The sequence below is a fragment of the Acanthochromis polyacanthus genome, chromosome 9, assembly GCF_021347895.1.
Source record: "Acanthochromis polyacanthus isolate Apoly-LR-REF ecotype Palm Island chromosome 9, KAUST_Apoly_ChrSc, whole genome shotgun sequence".
Taxonomy (NCBI): domain Eukaryota; kingdom Metazoa; phylum Chordata; class Actinopteri; family Pomacentridae; genus Acanthochromis; species Acanthochromis polyacanthus.
Window position 1 is genome coordinate 29,017,987 of NC_067121.1, and position 13,685 is coordinate 29,031,671.

The 13,685-nt window shown below is 39.3% G+C and overlaps 1 protein-coding gene across 1 annotated transcript; it reads left to right on the forward strand.

Moving 5' to 3' along the window:
• The first annotated feature begins 137 nt into the window (after positions 1 to 137).
• Positions 138 to 10,134, forward strand: LOC110950709 (mitochondrial import inner membrane translocase subunit TIM44-like). The gene is made up of 13 exons (XM_022193453.2): positions 138 to 242; positions 1,543 to 1,647; positions 1,889 to 2,053; positions 2,171 to 2,251; positions 2,424 to 2,573; positions 3,083 to 3,216; positions 3,367 to 3,452; positions 4,434 to 4,526; positions 4,834 to 4,958; positions 5,649 to 5,699; positions 6,619 to 6,708; positions 6,957 to 7,067; positions 7,456 to 10,134. Exons 1-13 carry the CDS (start codon positions 213 to 215, stop codon positions 7,573 to 7,575), a joined length of 1,341 nt encoding a protein of 446 aa, XP_022049145.1. The 5' UTR covers positions 138 to 212; the 3' UTR covers positions 7,576 to 10,134.
• Positions 10,135 to 13,685: the final 3,551 nt, after the last annotated feature.

The window sequence follows — 13,685 nt, forward strand, 5'->3', positions numbered from 1 at the left end:
TTTATTTTTTTGCAGAAATTATTTTGTTTGTGTATAGTAATGCGTCATTATAACATCAGTTTCCTGCATGTTGTTTTTAGGTGACTTTTCCCTTTAAGTCGTGCTGACAGCTGGCCCCGCCCCCCGCCCTCCTTCTCTGCTCCTATTGGTCGAGCTGAACGTCAGCTGCTGCTGCAGGGACGCACGTGCTGCTCGGCGCATTACAGATCAAGATGGCAGCCTCCGTGTGTCGGTGCTACGAGGTGAGATGTCCATTCATGTCCTTCATCACAGCTTCAGATAGTCTGGGACACATTTCAGACAGGGGAACGAGTCTGCACGGGTTCATAGTTTTATTTTTGTCACGTCTAGTTGTTTTAGCGACTTTTTTCAGGTGTTTTTTCCGCAGGTAGAGCGCGAGATGTCCGTTAAGTATAGGCCTTGTATCAGCAGAGATTCTCAATATTACTGATCAGTTATTGATGTCTAGAACCAATAATTAACTATGTCTGGAGGTCTCTATGTCTCTGTCCGGATGTTAAAGAACCGTTTTAGCGACGAGCTAAACATGAGAGCTGCGGTGCTAATGGCGATGGTGGAGTTCACTGGTTTATGCGTTGCATAATATCAGTCAGCTGTCCTGTCAGTGCAAAGTGATTTAATCATTCCTAAACGGACCTGATCCCTCTCAAAGTATATATTTTAGACCTAGACTGCACAACTTCTTTTCTGTGTTTATTACTTTTTTTAAACACCCACTTTGATCAGTCAGTATTTTACATGCAGTAACACGGTTCTTTTACCTTTTATACGTTTTACAAGATAAAGCTTAGATCTTTTTAGTATCTCTAGGCTACAATATGCAGCCGGCAGCCTCGTACGACAGTTCATAACGATATGTTGTTGTTTTTTATAGCACCAATTCACTGTGATCACTCACAGCGATGTCTTTCTATGATACACGTTCTGTCCTGTCATACTTTTTGTCTTGTATGAGTCTTAATAGGAATGCATTTCCCCTCCATTATGAGTTAGGATGACAAGGACTTCACTTGAGAACAGAGTTTACTTAAACAGCAGTTACCAAATCTGTTGTCTCGGTGTTTTTTGTTTTTTTTAAGCAAGGTTTGACCCTTTTGACATGGTGTGTGATGCATTAGGTTCAGTTATACTAGAGGATAAACTATATCATAGCATATATTTACTCTATGTTGAGGTGTTGGAGCGGCTGGAGGACTCTCTTACACTGTGTTTTCAGGACTGATACCGAGTCAAATTTGCTCAGAATGCACATTTATACAGGCAAAGCAAAGTACTGCACAACTAAAATAGGAGGTAATAAAACACAATGAACAGTAGACAAATGTAAATAAAAGGCAGTAAGATCATAACAATAAAACTTACAAGTTCCTGTTTAAGCAAACCAACATTTGGAACCGAATCCGACATGCATTCGAAGTTAAAATTCAAATCTTTGTCTCAAAATCTAGAATGCCATTTCAACCATGGTCACAAATACTCTGCTGAAGGTCTCTAACGTTACTAACTGTGGCTCTGTTTTAGCTGATTGGCAGAAGTGCCTTGTCCCTCTGCTCTCGGTCTCTGGCCTCCTCGACATGGCGAGGAGATGCTTACAGGTTACCCAGGAGCCCAGCTGCAGCTGTGCAGGTACACACTGACATCCCCCATTTATCTTCAAGTTACTCACTGTTGGTCAGTAAAACCAATCGGCTTCATTTGTCTTTAGAAAATTGTAAATTGTTTTTACTGATCTGACTGCTTTTCTATCTGGTAGATTCTTTCTTTCAATGTTCCACACAGATTAAAAAGTACTTTCTAGTGGAAACATGTGGGTAATATGTTCACTTAATCAGTGCATCTATCTGAAGTCTGAAGTTTGTGTTATTAGGTGCGATATGCTTCAGGACGTAAAGGTTTTCTCGGGGAGTTTGTTGACAACCTTCGTCAGGAGTTCAGTAAGAATCAGGAGATGAAGGAAAACATAAAGAAGTTCAGAGAAGAAGCCAAGAGGCTCGAGGAGTCTGATGCGCTCCAGCAGGCCCGCCGGAAATATGTACGAACACTATTTGGTTTCTAGTCTCACTTGGTTTACTTCAGAAATAAATTATTTGAGTACTGTTAGAATTGTTGGAGTTTAAATTATATATAATCATCAATTTTCTTTCATCAGAAATCTATAGAGGCTGAGACAGTGAAGACGTCAGAGGTGTTTAAGAAGACTTTCGGCTCTCTGTCAGACACTGTCAAGGAGGTAAATGATGATTATTTATGGTTACTGAAGTTACTGAGAATCCTTGAAGTCATACAGCAAAGGCAGAGTTGATGGGTAGTTCCCTTGGGGCATTTTTTAGTAATCATATACTCATATACATATTAGATTTTGGTCCCTCACAGACTATGTTTGTGTGTCATTTGGGTTAAAGGGTCTTGAGGAGGTGAGTCGTACTGACATCGGGAAGAAGATCAAAGAAGGTGTGGAGGAGGCAGCCAAGACGGCCATGCACTCTGCCGAGTCGGTCACCAAAGGAGGAGAAAAACTGGGCCGGACCAGCGCATTCAGAGCCATCTCACAGGTAGTGAAAACCACCAAAGTTTCATCATCAGACTTCCAGCATCTACAGAGGAACATTATGTACTGCCAGCTTCATCTGCACTGTGCTGATGGTATCCAGTGATTTACTGCTTGCTGTGATTGGGGAGTCGCAGTTTTTTGTTGTTTTTTTTTTCAATACAGTAAGGGAGAGATATACTAAATACTTCATCTTTGTCTATTTCAAAAATATTAACACTAATAGGGGCATAAATTTAGGCTCTCCCTTGGTTGTAAACAAACATAGCTGCAAGGTTCAGGTACTTTAATATATGTTTAAGGGTTTTCTACTTAAACTTTAGTCAGTTATCACTTAATTCTCAGCATCGTTGGCTTTTTATTATGTTTTTTCTGAGACTTTAACCTCATTTGGGGCTGAAAAATGTTAACAAAAACTTTTCTAATTTACGTTCTGGCCTTCTCATTTGCTACTCCAGCTTTAGGCTTAGACTCTGTTTGTGGTAAAAAAAAAAATCATTGTTCTCTCTGCAGAGTGTGGAAACCATGAAGAAGGAGATCGACGTTGGTGACGCCGGACCTTACAGAGCTCCTTCTCAGCTGAGGAAGAGGAGCGATTTTTCATCTAAAGGAGCAGAGAGTGACACCAGAGTGTTTGAAGCCAATGAGTAAGTATCTGTTGGAAATCAAAGTTGTTTTCACTCGCACAACTTCTCGCAAATATTGGATTATATGAACATATTTTTCCACCTAATTGCAGAGAACATCAGGTCTCTCCAGATGCTGATATTTGATACAAATGATTTTTTGTGATGCAGGGAGGATATGGGTGTCGTTCTCCACAAGGATTCTAAGTGGTACCAGCAGTGGAGGGACTTCAAGGACAATAACGCAGTTTTTAACAGTAAGTAAATTCACAGTTTTTTTTTTTTTTTTTTTAAGCTTCAACACTGTGGAATCAGTGTGTACATACAGTAGGTAAGCTGGAATAAGCACAAGTGTAATCTCCTGTAAAGGCAGCAGGTGGCAGCAGACTGTTTACAGTAGATTGCATAATAAGCTAGTACTGTGTAGACACTGGGGGCTGGTTTCACAAAGATAGACTTTGACTGTAGCTTAGGCATTACAGATAGTTAGACTTCAGATAGACAGTTTCGTTTTCATACAGACTATAGCTCCTATAGCACTGGGTAAATTATATTAAGTTAGAAAAAAGTACGCAAGGAAATACTCAAAAACCACTGACAATGTCCTCACTGCTGTATGTTTTCAATAGATTTCTCCAGAATCTATAGACTCTCTCCCTCTCCATTGCTCTCTCTGTTACATTGTTAACCAACAACCAATTATGAGACATATTTTTCAGTTTTTTTTTGTCACAGTGCTGGTGGTCATCAGGTGTGACTTGTTGTTACCATGGTAACATGGGCCTATATCAGATTTTTGTGGCTTAAAAACTAATGAGCCTTTATTTACAGTCTAACTTTTAATAGACTAATCTATGAGTGAAATTAAAACTGGTCTAACACTATAGACCAATCTGAAATATTCTTGGATAGTGATCTGTGTTCCTGCACAGGTGCAAGATTTAGCCACTTAAATATACACTACCAGCCAAAAGTTTGGACACACTTTCTCATTCAGTACTTTTTATTTATGTATTATTTTCTTCATTGTAGATTAATACTGTTTTGTTTACAACATAATTTCATATGTATTCTTTTATCATTTCGATGTCTCCAGTATTAACCTACAATGTATAAAATAATTAAATAAAAACCATTGAATGAGAAGGTGCGTTCAAACGTTTTTACTGGTAGTGTACTTCAACCTCTACGTTTTAAGCAGTTTGTCCTCACACTGGAACTCTTTCTGTTTCCTCCAGGATTCTTTGAGATGAAAATGAAATATGATGAAAGTGACAACACCCTCATCAGAGCATCCAGAGCTGTAACTGACAGAGTCACTGGCTTTCTAGGTAATGGGCCGGCTTATTCCATATTTATTTTGCGGGCATAGTTTTTAAACGATTATCCTGATGAAACTGACATGAGAAAACAGAATAAAATCCTGAAATATTGTTTCACTATAAAGCAAATTTCAACATGTTTTGGTCATTTCAACCATCAGAACTGTTCAATTACAAATTAAGTTTCTGTTTAGCAAGTAAGAAGTAAACAGGAACAGATGTTGTGGTCACAGTGATATTCCAGATGTTTTTAAGGCTCAAACGTGGTGTATCTCATTCCTGTTACGGAGTGCTGATGTTGCTTTTTGCTTTCCAGGTGGTCTTTTCTCTAAGACAGAGATGTCTGAAGTGCTGACAGAGATTGTGAAGGCAGATCCCAACTTTGACAAAGATTCTTTTCTCAAACAGTGTGAGAAAGATATCATCCCTAACATACTAGAGGTAAGCACTCCTCCTACCTGTGTCTATGCTCCTTCACTCTTGTTGCTTCTTTCCTTTGTTCAATACCTCAGGGATATTTCACAGAAGAGGCTAAGAGCAGACTGATTAGTGAAAATCTTGCTTTATCACGTATTGGTTTTTACTGCAGCTTAGATCAGATTCAGAAATTGTTCCCTTTCCTTTTAGCTTTGATGAAGCGACGCTTGAGCTGTCAAATGAGTTTAAAGCAAAGTCAGCAGCTGAAAACACAAGAACAAGAAAACAAAATTTAAATCACTGATAGCAGGAAACAGAACTGTTGTGTCCTTGAGAGCAAGAAGAGCTGTTAGAGGAATTTTATGGAAATCACCAGCAATGTTATGCTAAGAAAAGACATACTGTTGTAGATTAAATGAGCAAAGTTAGTAACAACACCTGGCAAATAGTTGGCAGCCAGTGGATTTGGTTTAATGGAATGAAAATCTGATTTCGACTACTAAATTGAGACTCTCCATATTGCTATTTATGGTGCCTCAGTGCCTATTTATGTTTTTAAAAACGGGCACTGATGTTCTATGACTTCAGTAAAGGTTACTGTAGTAATAGGCAGGATTTGTTAAACTGAGTAGAGCACACTGTCAAGGTCACTCATGAGATACCTATGAGATATTGTAAAGGACTAATAACTGCGTGTCACTGTCCTTTCTGCAGGCTATGATCCGTGGAGAGCTGGACGTATTAAAGGACTGGTGCTATGAAGCTGTAAGTTATACACCACCACCTCTATGTTTGTATTTAATCAGTTTGTAAGCCCTGATCGTCCTGCAGGATGGAAGCAAACAGAATGTGGACTTGGGCACACTCCTATACATACTAAATATTGAATTCTATTGACTTTTATATGAGAGTATTATTATTCTTATTATTATTGTTAGCTAATGACATTATTAAACTAAATACTCATGTTATCTAAGAGCAGTTCATAAAGTACAGTAGCATTGCTTTATATTGTACAATTCACTGTTCTATTTGCATCGGAGTCAGTTTCCAATTTGAACATGCATGCATGAATTACTCCAACATTACAACTTTGCATTGTGTAGTGCAGAATTTACAGTGCACTAAAATAATGATCTTATAGCAGAGATGCAGCAGACTAAGCCATCAGCTCATTTCCATCTGCAGTCCCTGGGCTAATTCCATATTCATAGTGTAAGGTGTAGACTTGCATCTAAACCATGAGAGGACAAGAAGGCATTCTTTTAATGGAACTATATCATTTTGAGTTGAGTTTTTTGGGTTTAATCAGTGAGGGACTTGAATTAGACCAAAGATGTGGAGTATACACAAAATAATACTTTTTTGGAACAAGTGCGGTTGAGGTGAATGATTTGTCATAGTCTATGAAGTCAAAAACATCCATGAGCAACGTCATGAACTTGATGACAGAAAGGACTTCATGCATATCTGTGGGGACAGCAAAACTATAAAATACAATTTAATAAATGTAAGGTAGATGATGTATTTCACATAATTTGAGTGACTTCTTGGACCATTGGGTCATTATTTATGAATATATATTCTCACCTTTTTAGAAATGGAAACCCTCATTTCAGCTGGCAAACTGCATGTGTAAAGTGTAATGTTTCATGGTAGATGTGTTTCCTGGTTTTGTCCTCAGACATACAGTCAGCTGGCCCATCCCATCCAGCAGGCCAGAGCTCTGGGGCTTCTCTTCCAGTCTAAAATCCTTGACATTGACAACATCGATGTAAGTGCAATACACCTATTGTTAAACTTTATGTATCTCTAACATTTTAATCTGTAACGCTCCTTTCTTTATGCGTTTCCCTATTTAACCCTTCTTCTTTCATGAATATTCACTTCATTTACATTCCCAAAAATAATCTATTTTTTATGTGCCTTTAAATAGAACATGCTGCTACAGAAAGAATTACCCTTGTTTTATGAGTTCTTTCTATTTAATTAGTTTGTTTATTGTCTGTCTGTGTTTCTTAGCTTGCGATGGGTAAGATGATGGACCAGGGCCCGGTGCTGATTATCACCTTCCAGGCTCAAGTCGTCATGGTGATCCGCAGCCCCAAAGGAGATATTGTGGAGGGAGATCCGGTCAGTTGACTCATAATTACTGCACCAGAGAAGTGAAGCTAATAGATGAAATCAATGTTATTCTAAGGAAGTAAACAAGCCAAATGTCTCAAATCAGATCAGCAGTCTGCTACACATTTCCCTTTGCACCGTCTTTGAACTTCCAAGTTCACAGTCTGATGCAGCAGCAGGATGTTGACTAATCAAATACACGAGGATTTAAACTGATAACAATATTAAATGTCTCAATTATATTAACTTATTCCGTCTGGTCTGTCTAGAAAGTTGCAACACAAAGCCTCATCACGACCCAAATCATAAACCATTTAAACTCACGGTTAGAAGAGCCATCCTCCTTCTCCATACGGTCTCTTCACGCTAACCCTGTGCTCTTCTCCTCTATCAACAGGAGAAGGTGATGAGGATGATGTATGTCTGGGCGTTGTGTCGTGACCAGGAGGAGCTGAACCCCAACGCAGCCTGGAGACTCCTGGACATCTCCGCCTCCAGCACAGAGCAGGTCCTCTAAAAGCAGGAGGAGGAACGCAGGTGAAAGGGTTCATCTGGGACACACGAACTGAGGAGAAGGGCAAAAGATACAAAGATGTTCCTGGAATACCTGCAAAACTTATGTACATTAACTTAAAAGAGCAGAGTGAAGCCCTGCTGCTGTGCCAGAGGCTGTATTTGCACACACTCCATTTCCCCCTCAGTACCCGGAGGATGTATGTGCAGATGTATCCGACCACCCCCCTGGCACGAAAACATACACGCCCATGGAGATAAACTGTACCATCTATTCACTGAAATCTGTGCTTCCAGTTGTGTGTGTAGTCTCTCGCACTGGTTAGCTCAGTGTTCGGATTAACTGGAGTGTGAACATAGCACTTAAACATTAATCTGGATGGAGTGGATGTAACCAACCTTTTCACCAAATGGCAGGAGCCCGCATCATTTCATCCAGTGGTACATTCCACCCATGCTATCCATGAGGCTCGTTTTTTCAAGAGATTGTGTTAAAGATGGTGGAAAATAAGTGAACATACCATCTGTTGATCTTTTGAGGGATGTTTTGAAGCTTAAATTGGGATTAATTCGCGCCAATATCTTTGTCATATAGCCATAAACTTAAAATGCAGACAGTGACATGGAGTTTTAGACGGGAAGCATAGCGTGAGCAGGAATAGCAGCCTCAGTCGTTCATCTGAGTTTATACAGGATGCATTCAGGCACACTAAATCCAATGCACTGAAGGTACGTGTGTTAAAAGCATAAAGATATTGTACAGTATAGAGTAGAAGTCTTTTTTTCTGTCAGATGTGCGTGAGACAGACAGCTGAAAATGCCTCCTTTAGTAGTGTTCAACAAGCAGCAACTAGCCTAGCTGAGTATGATAGCGTGAGAAGACATCACAGTTAAAGCAAACTGGCTCTAAAGCTTGTTTCATTTTATGCCTTATTATCCCCTCAAGGAGACCATAATTGCTAAGTTCAAAATAAAAGCACAGATAACAGAAGGTGAAATAAGCCATTTAGACTCTTTGTCGACATTTAAAGAGTTTGTATATTTTATGATGATTAGGTAAGTTGAATTTTATGATACTTCAACACTATTACATGCAGCTGAGTTGATGTCTACTTTGTTCCTGCTGGTTTTCATATATTGAAAGCTAAATAGATGTAAGACAAGATCAAGATTTAAGCATAGAATGTAGGATGTAATGATCTGTATTCAGAGTCCGTCCTGCCACATCTACAGTTGTGGAAAATGCCCAGTGTACCACAACACAAATCAATCTATTTGTACACTAATCAGTCACAACATAAAACCATCTGACTAATATTGCGGAGGATCTGGGGAGTTTAGAGGGCAAATGAACGGCTTTGGCTCTTTGATATGTTCTTTGAGCACGTGTGTGGATGGTATGTGTCATACAACATCCAAATGAAGGCGAGGACCAAAGGTTTCCCAGTGGAAAATTGAATTGTGACAAGATGATCAATGTTATTCACTTGACCTGTCAGTGGTTTTAATGTTGTGACTGTTGGTTGTACAAGCCACTACAGTGTACACTTATGTTTCTTTTTGTATCTGCAATACGTTTTGAAAAAAGCCTTTAATTCAGACACGCAAGCTGTAGTGGATTGTTCTCCCAATCTGAATCAGAGTTGCATCAACATGTTAATATAAGCTTATATCTCGTAAATATATCGGATGTTAAGGATTACTTCTATGTGGGACCATGTTCAGTTATGATCATAAAGGCAGCTTCATTGTTTAAGGATCATTTGTCATCTCACATTACACTTTTTTCAGCTGTTTGTCTTATTGAACTGTTTGGTTTACTTGTATGCATGTGGCTTTTCAAGAGAGGATATGGTGAAGATGAAAACTTGAATATTTTGTTGACTGTATTGACAGTTGTATTCTGTGAACATGTGGGCTTCAACTTGCTTCAATGAAGACTGAACACATTATTTGTTGACATTTTCATTCAGTCGAACTCCTGATGAAAGTCTTTAAGCTAAGATCTGCGTGTTACCTCCATGTGAAGAAGCTGACAACTTGTGCATGTTTTTTTGTTTGTTTGTTTTCTTTGAAACACGACATATGCCAAACTGCCTGGTGGGATGGTTTGTTACTGATACTAAAACCTATGAGTATCCCTGATCGCCACCCCATGCTGTCTTTCTGTTTGTCATGAGTCCTGGCTGTGCAGTCAGTCAAATGTCTTGTGAGGTTAAAAGAAGCATTCTTGTGTCACACATGGGGGAAAGAAAACAAAACCCATCAATAAGGCCAACACTCACCATAAATGTGCACTTTCAATTAGCTAAAACAATAGTTGAAAGGGGTGTTGGGATATAGTAGTAAAGATAATAAATGTTAAATATTGATATCATGTTGATAGTACACATATGATAATATAAATAATTCAGTGCTAGTAAATATCTGGTTGACATTCCACCATAGGAACAAAATGCAGTACAGTCATGGTTCAGGACTCTCCACTTCCTGACACTCATCATTTGAGTGCAAGTTATTTGCCAGAAAAGAGACAAAACACAATAAACAAAGTTAAAGATGAGTTTGACTGATAGCGTTTTTTTCTTCTTCAATTTTTTCAGATAGTGATCATACTTTGAACTGTGTAGGCTACAGTGATTGTGCATAAAAGTCCACTTTGAGAGTGCGGTCGAGAGAATTCATTGTCGTTGAGCTATGTCACGATCGACATACATTTGTCAATCCATCTGTCTGTCCATGTACAACATTACTTAAAAACAGACTAACGGATTTGGATGAAATTGTCAGGGGAAGTCAAAAATGACACAAGGACCACCTTATTAAATTTTCTCAGTGATGCAGCTTATAGTCTGGATCCTCGGCTTTGTTAAGGATTTCCCATTGCCAGATACAGCTGCCGGCACAGCATCGCTGTAACCATGACATTAAGTGAACACTGTGTCAGTTACCTGCTGATAATCACATGATTGGGATCCAACTACAAATTGACTGTGATTTATCAGCTGGAAATCATACAAGGAACAAATGATCAAATTGTAGGGTGTTGTCATTCACCTCAGTGAACGAATAGGAAGTGGTCCATTTGTCTTGGAAAATCCTACACTCGATGTCCACTTTTTTCTTTGTTGACAAAGACGTCTTGCTGATGAGCGTGTCAGGGCCAGCAGAAAAGCAGGTAAAAGTCAAATACGTAGACAGAATGCCACTGACAGACCCGGCTTCCGTATTGCTGCCACCTGCCGCAAGCGGCCGCAAGTGCCGAGTCACGGTGCTGCGTCACGCTGTCTGCTCCGAGTAAGACAGAGCGCCCCTAACAGACAATGTGGGAACTGCAGTTTGATCAAACAAATGCAGTAGTAATGTAGGTAATAATTTTTGAATATTTTTTCTGGCCGCCAGGGGGTCCGACCCGGCCCGTGGAATACATCGACAATATCAAAAAAATAATTATTCTAAGTAATTATGCTGTAAGTTTACTGGTCCGGCCCCTTTGAGATCAAATTAGGCTGTATGAGGCCCCTGGACCAAAATGAGTTTGACACCCCTGGTTTAGTATGTCGTCCAAAATGTACATCAATCGTCATAGTTTAGTATGTATTCCAAAATATGACAAAAACGTCATAGTTTAGTATGTCGTCCAAAATGTGGAAAAAACATCATAGTTTAGTATGTCGTCCAAAATATGACAAAAACGTCATACACACATGGACAAAATTGTTGGTACCCCTCAGTTAAAGAAGGAAAAACCCACAATTCTCACTGAAATCACTTGAAACTCACAAAAGTAACAATAAATAAAAAATTATTGAAAATTAAATAATCAAAATCAGCCATCACTTTTGAATTGTTGATTAACATAATTATTTAAAAAAACAAACTAATGAAATAGGGCTGGACAAAAATGATGGTACCCATAACTTAATATTTTGTTGCACAACCTTTTGAGGCAATCACTGCAATTAAACGATTTCTGTATTTGTCAATGAGCGTTCTGCAGCTGTCAACAGGTATTTTGGCCCACTCCTCATGAGCAAACAGCTCCAGTTGTCTCAGGTTTGATGGGTGTCTTCTCCAAATGGCATGTTTCAGCTCCTTCCACATATGTTCAATGGGATTCAGATCTGGGCTCATAGAAGGCCACTTTAGAATAGTCCAACGCTTTTCTCTCAGCCATTCTTGGGTGTTTTTGGCTGTGTGTTTTGGATCGTTGTCCTGTTGGAAGACCCATGACCTGCGACTGAGACCAAGCTTTCTGACACTTGGCAGCACATTTCTCTCCAGAATGCCTTGATAGTCTTCAGATTTCATCGTACCTTGCACACTTTCAAGACACCCTGTGCCAGATGCAGCAAAGCAGCCCCAAAACATTACTGAGCCTCCTCCATGTTTCACCGTAGGGACAGTGTTCTTTTCTTGGTATGCTTGGTTTTTGAGTCTATGAACATAGAGTTGATGTGCCTTACCAAAAAGCTCCAGTTTGGTCTCATCTGTCCAAAGGACATTCTCCCAGAAGCTTTGTGGCTTGTCAACATGCATTTTTGCAAATTCCAGTCTGGCTTTTTTATGAGTTTTTTTCAGCAGTGGTGTCCTCCTTGGTCGTCTCCCATGAAGTCCACTTTGGCTCAAACAACGACGAATGGTGCGATCTGACACTGATGTACCTTGGCCTTGGAGTTCACCTTTAATTTCTTTGGAGGTTGCTCTGGGCTCTTTGGATACAATTCGAACGATCCGTCTCTTCAATTTGTCATCAATTTTCCTCTTGCGGCCACGTCCAGGGAGGTTGGCTACTGTCCCGTGGGTCTTGAACTTCTGAATAATATGAGCCACTGTTGTCACAGGAACTTCAAGCTGTTTAGAGATGGTCTTATAGCCTTTACCTTTAAGATGTTTGTCTATCATTTTTTTTCGGATGTCCTGGGACAATTCTCTCCTTCGCTTTCTGTTGTCCATGTTCAGTTTGGTACACACCTTTTCACCAAACAGCAGGGTGACTACTTGTCTCCCTTTAAATAGGCAGACTGACTGATTATGAGTTTGGAAACACCTGTGATGTCAATTAAATGACACACCTGAGTTAATCATGTCACTCTGGTCAAATAGTTTTCAATCTTTTATAGAGGTACCATCATTTTTGTCCAGGCCTGTTTCATTAGTTTGTTTTTTTTAAATAATTATGTTAATCAACAATTCAAAAGTAATGGCTGTTTTTGATTATTTAATTTTCAATAAATTTTTATTTATTGTTACTTTTGTGAGTTTCAAGTGATTTCAGTGAGAATTGTGGGTTTTTCCTTCTTTAACTGAGGGGTACCAACAATTTTGTCCACGTGTGTAGGTTAGTATGTCGTTGAAAATATGACGAAAACGTCAAAGTTTAGTATGTCGTCCCAAATGTGGAAAAAACTTAATGTATGTAGTCCAAAATGTGGGAACAAAATTATAGTTTACCATGTCATCAAAAATGTGGAAAAAACGTCATAGTTTAGTATGTCGTCCAAAATATGACAAAAACGTTATAGTTTAGTATGTGGTCAAAATATGACAAAAATGTTGCCACATTTTCCCATGATTGTGTTTCATTAACACATCACATCCATCTTTCAATTGTACATTTGTTTTTTTAATTTGTAGTTGACCACACAAAAATATATTCATGAATTTTTCTCTTTTAATCCAGTAATACATCGGTCTGCGGGACAAAACCTGCTGTATTATGATTTGCTTCGTCCGAGCAGTGTTAGAGTCAGCAGCTCTGGATGCTCTGTGTGTGTTTGTGCTCACGAGAGAAACTTAAACTCTGCATGCTGTGTGTGTCCGTCTTTTGTTTTCTCATTTCAAATCTGACATGCCTTGATAGATGTGCATGGATCTGGCCATTGACGCTGATTGATAAACCTATGGATCTGGTAGCATAGGGACGATAGATCAGGCTTTAAATAACGCCTGCCGGTAGATTCACACACAGGGCCAATATATAGGCGACCTCATCCCACAGCTGTCTGTTGTGATGAATGACTGGAGATGTCCTTTTACTAACTAACCTCTTTCAGCCCTCCAAAGTCTACTCGCTTCTCTTTACTGTGACCAAAGCCTACTGAGAGTGGATCC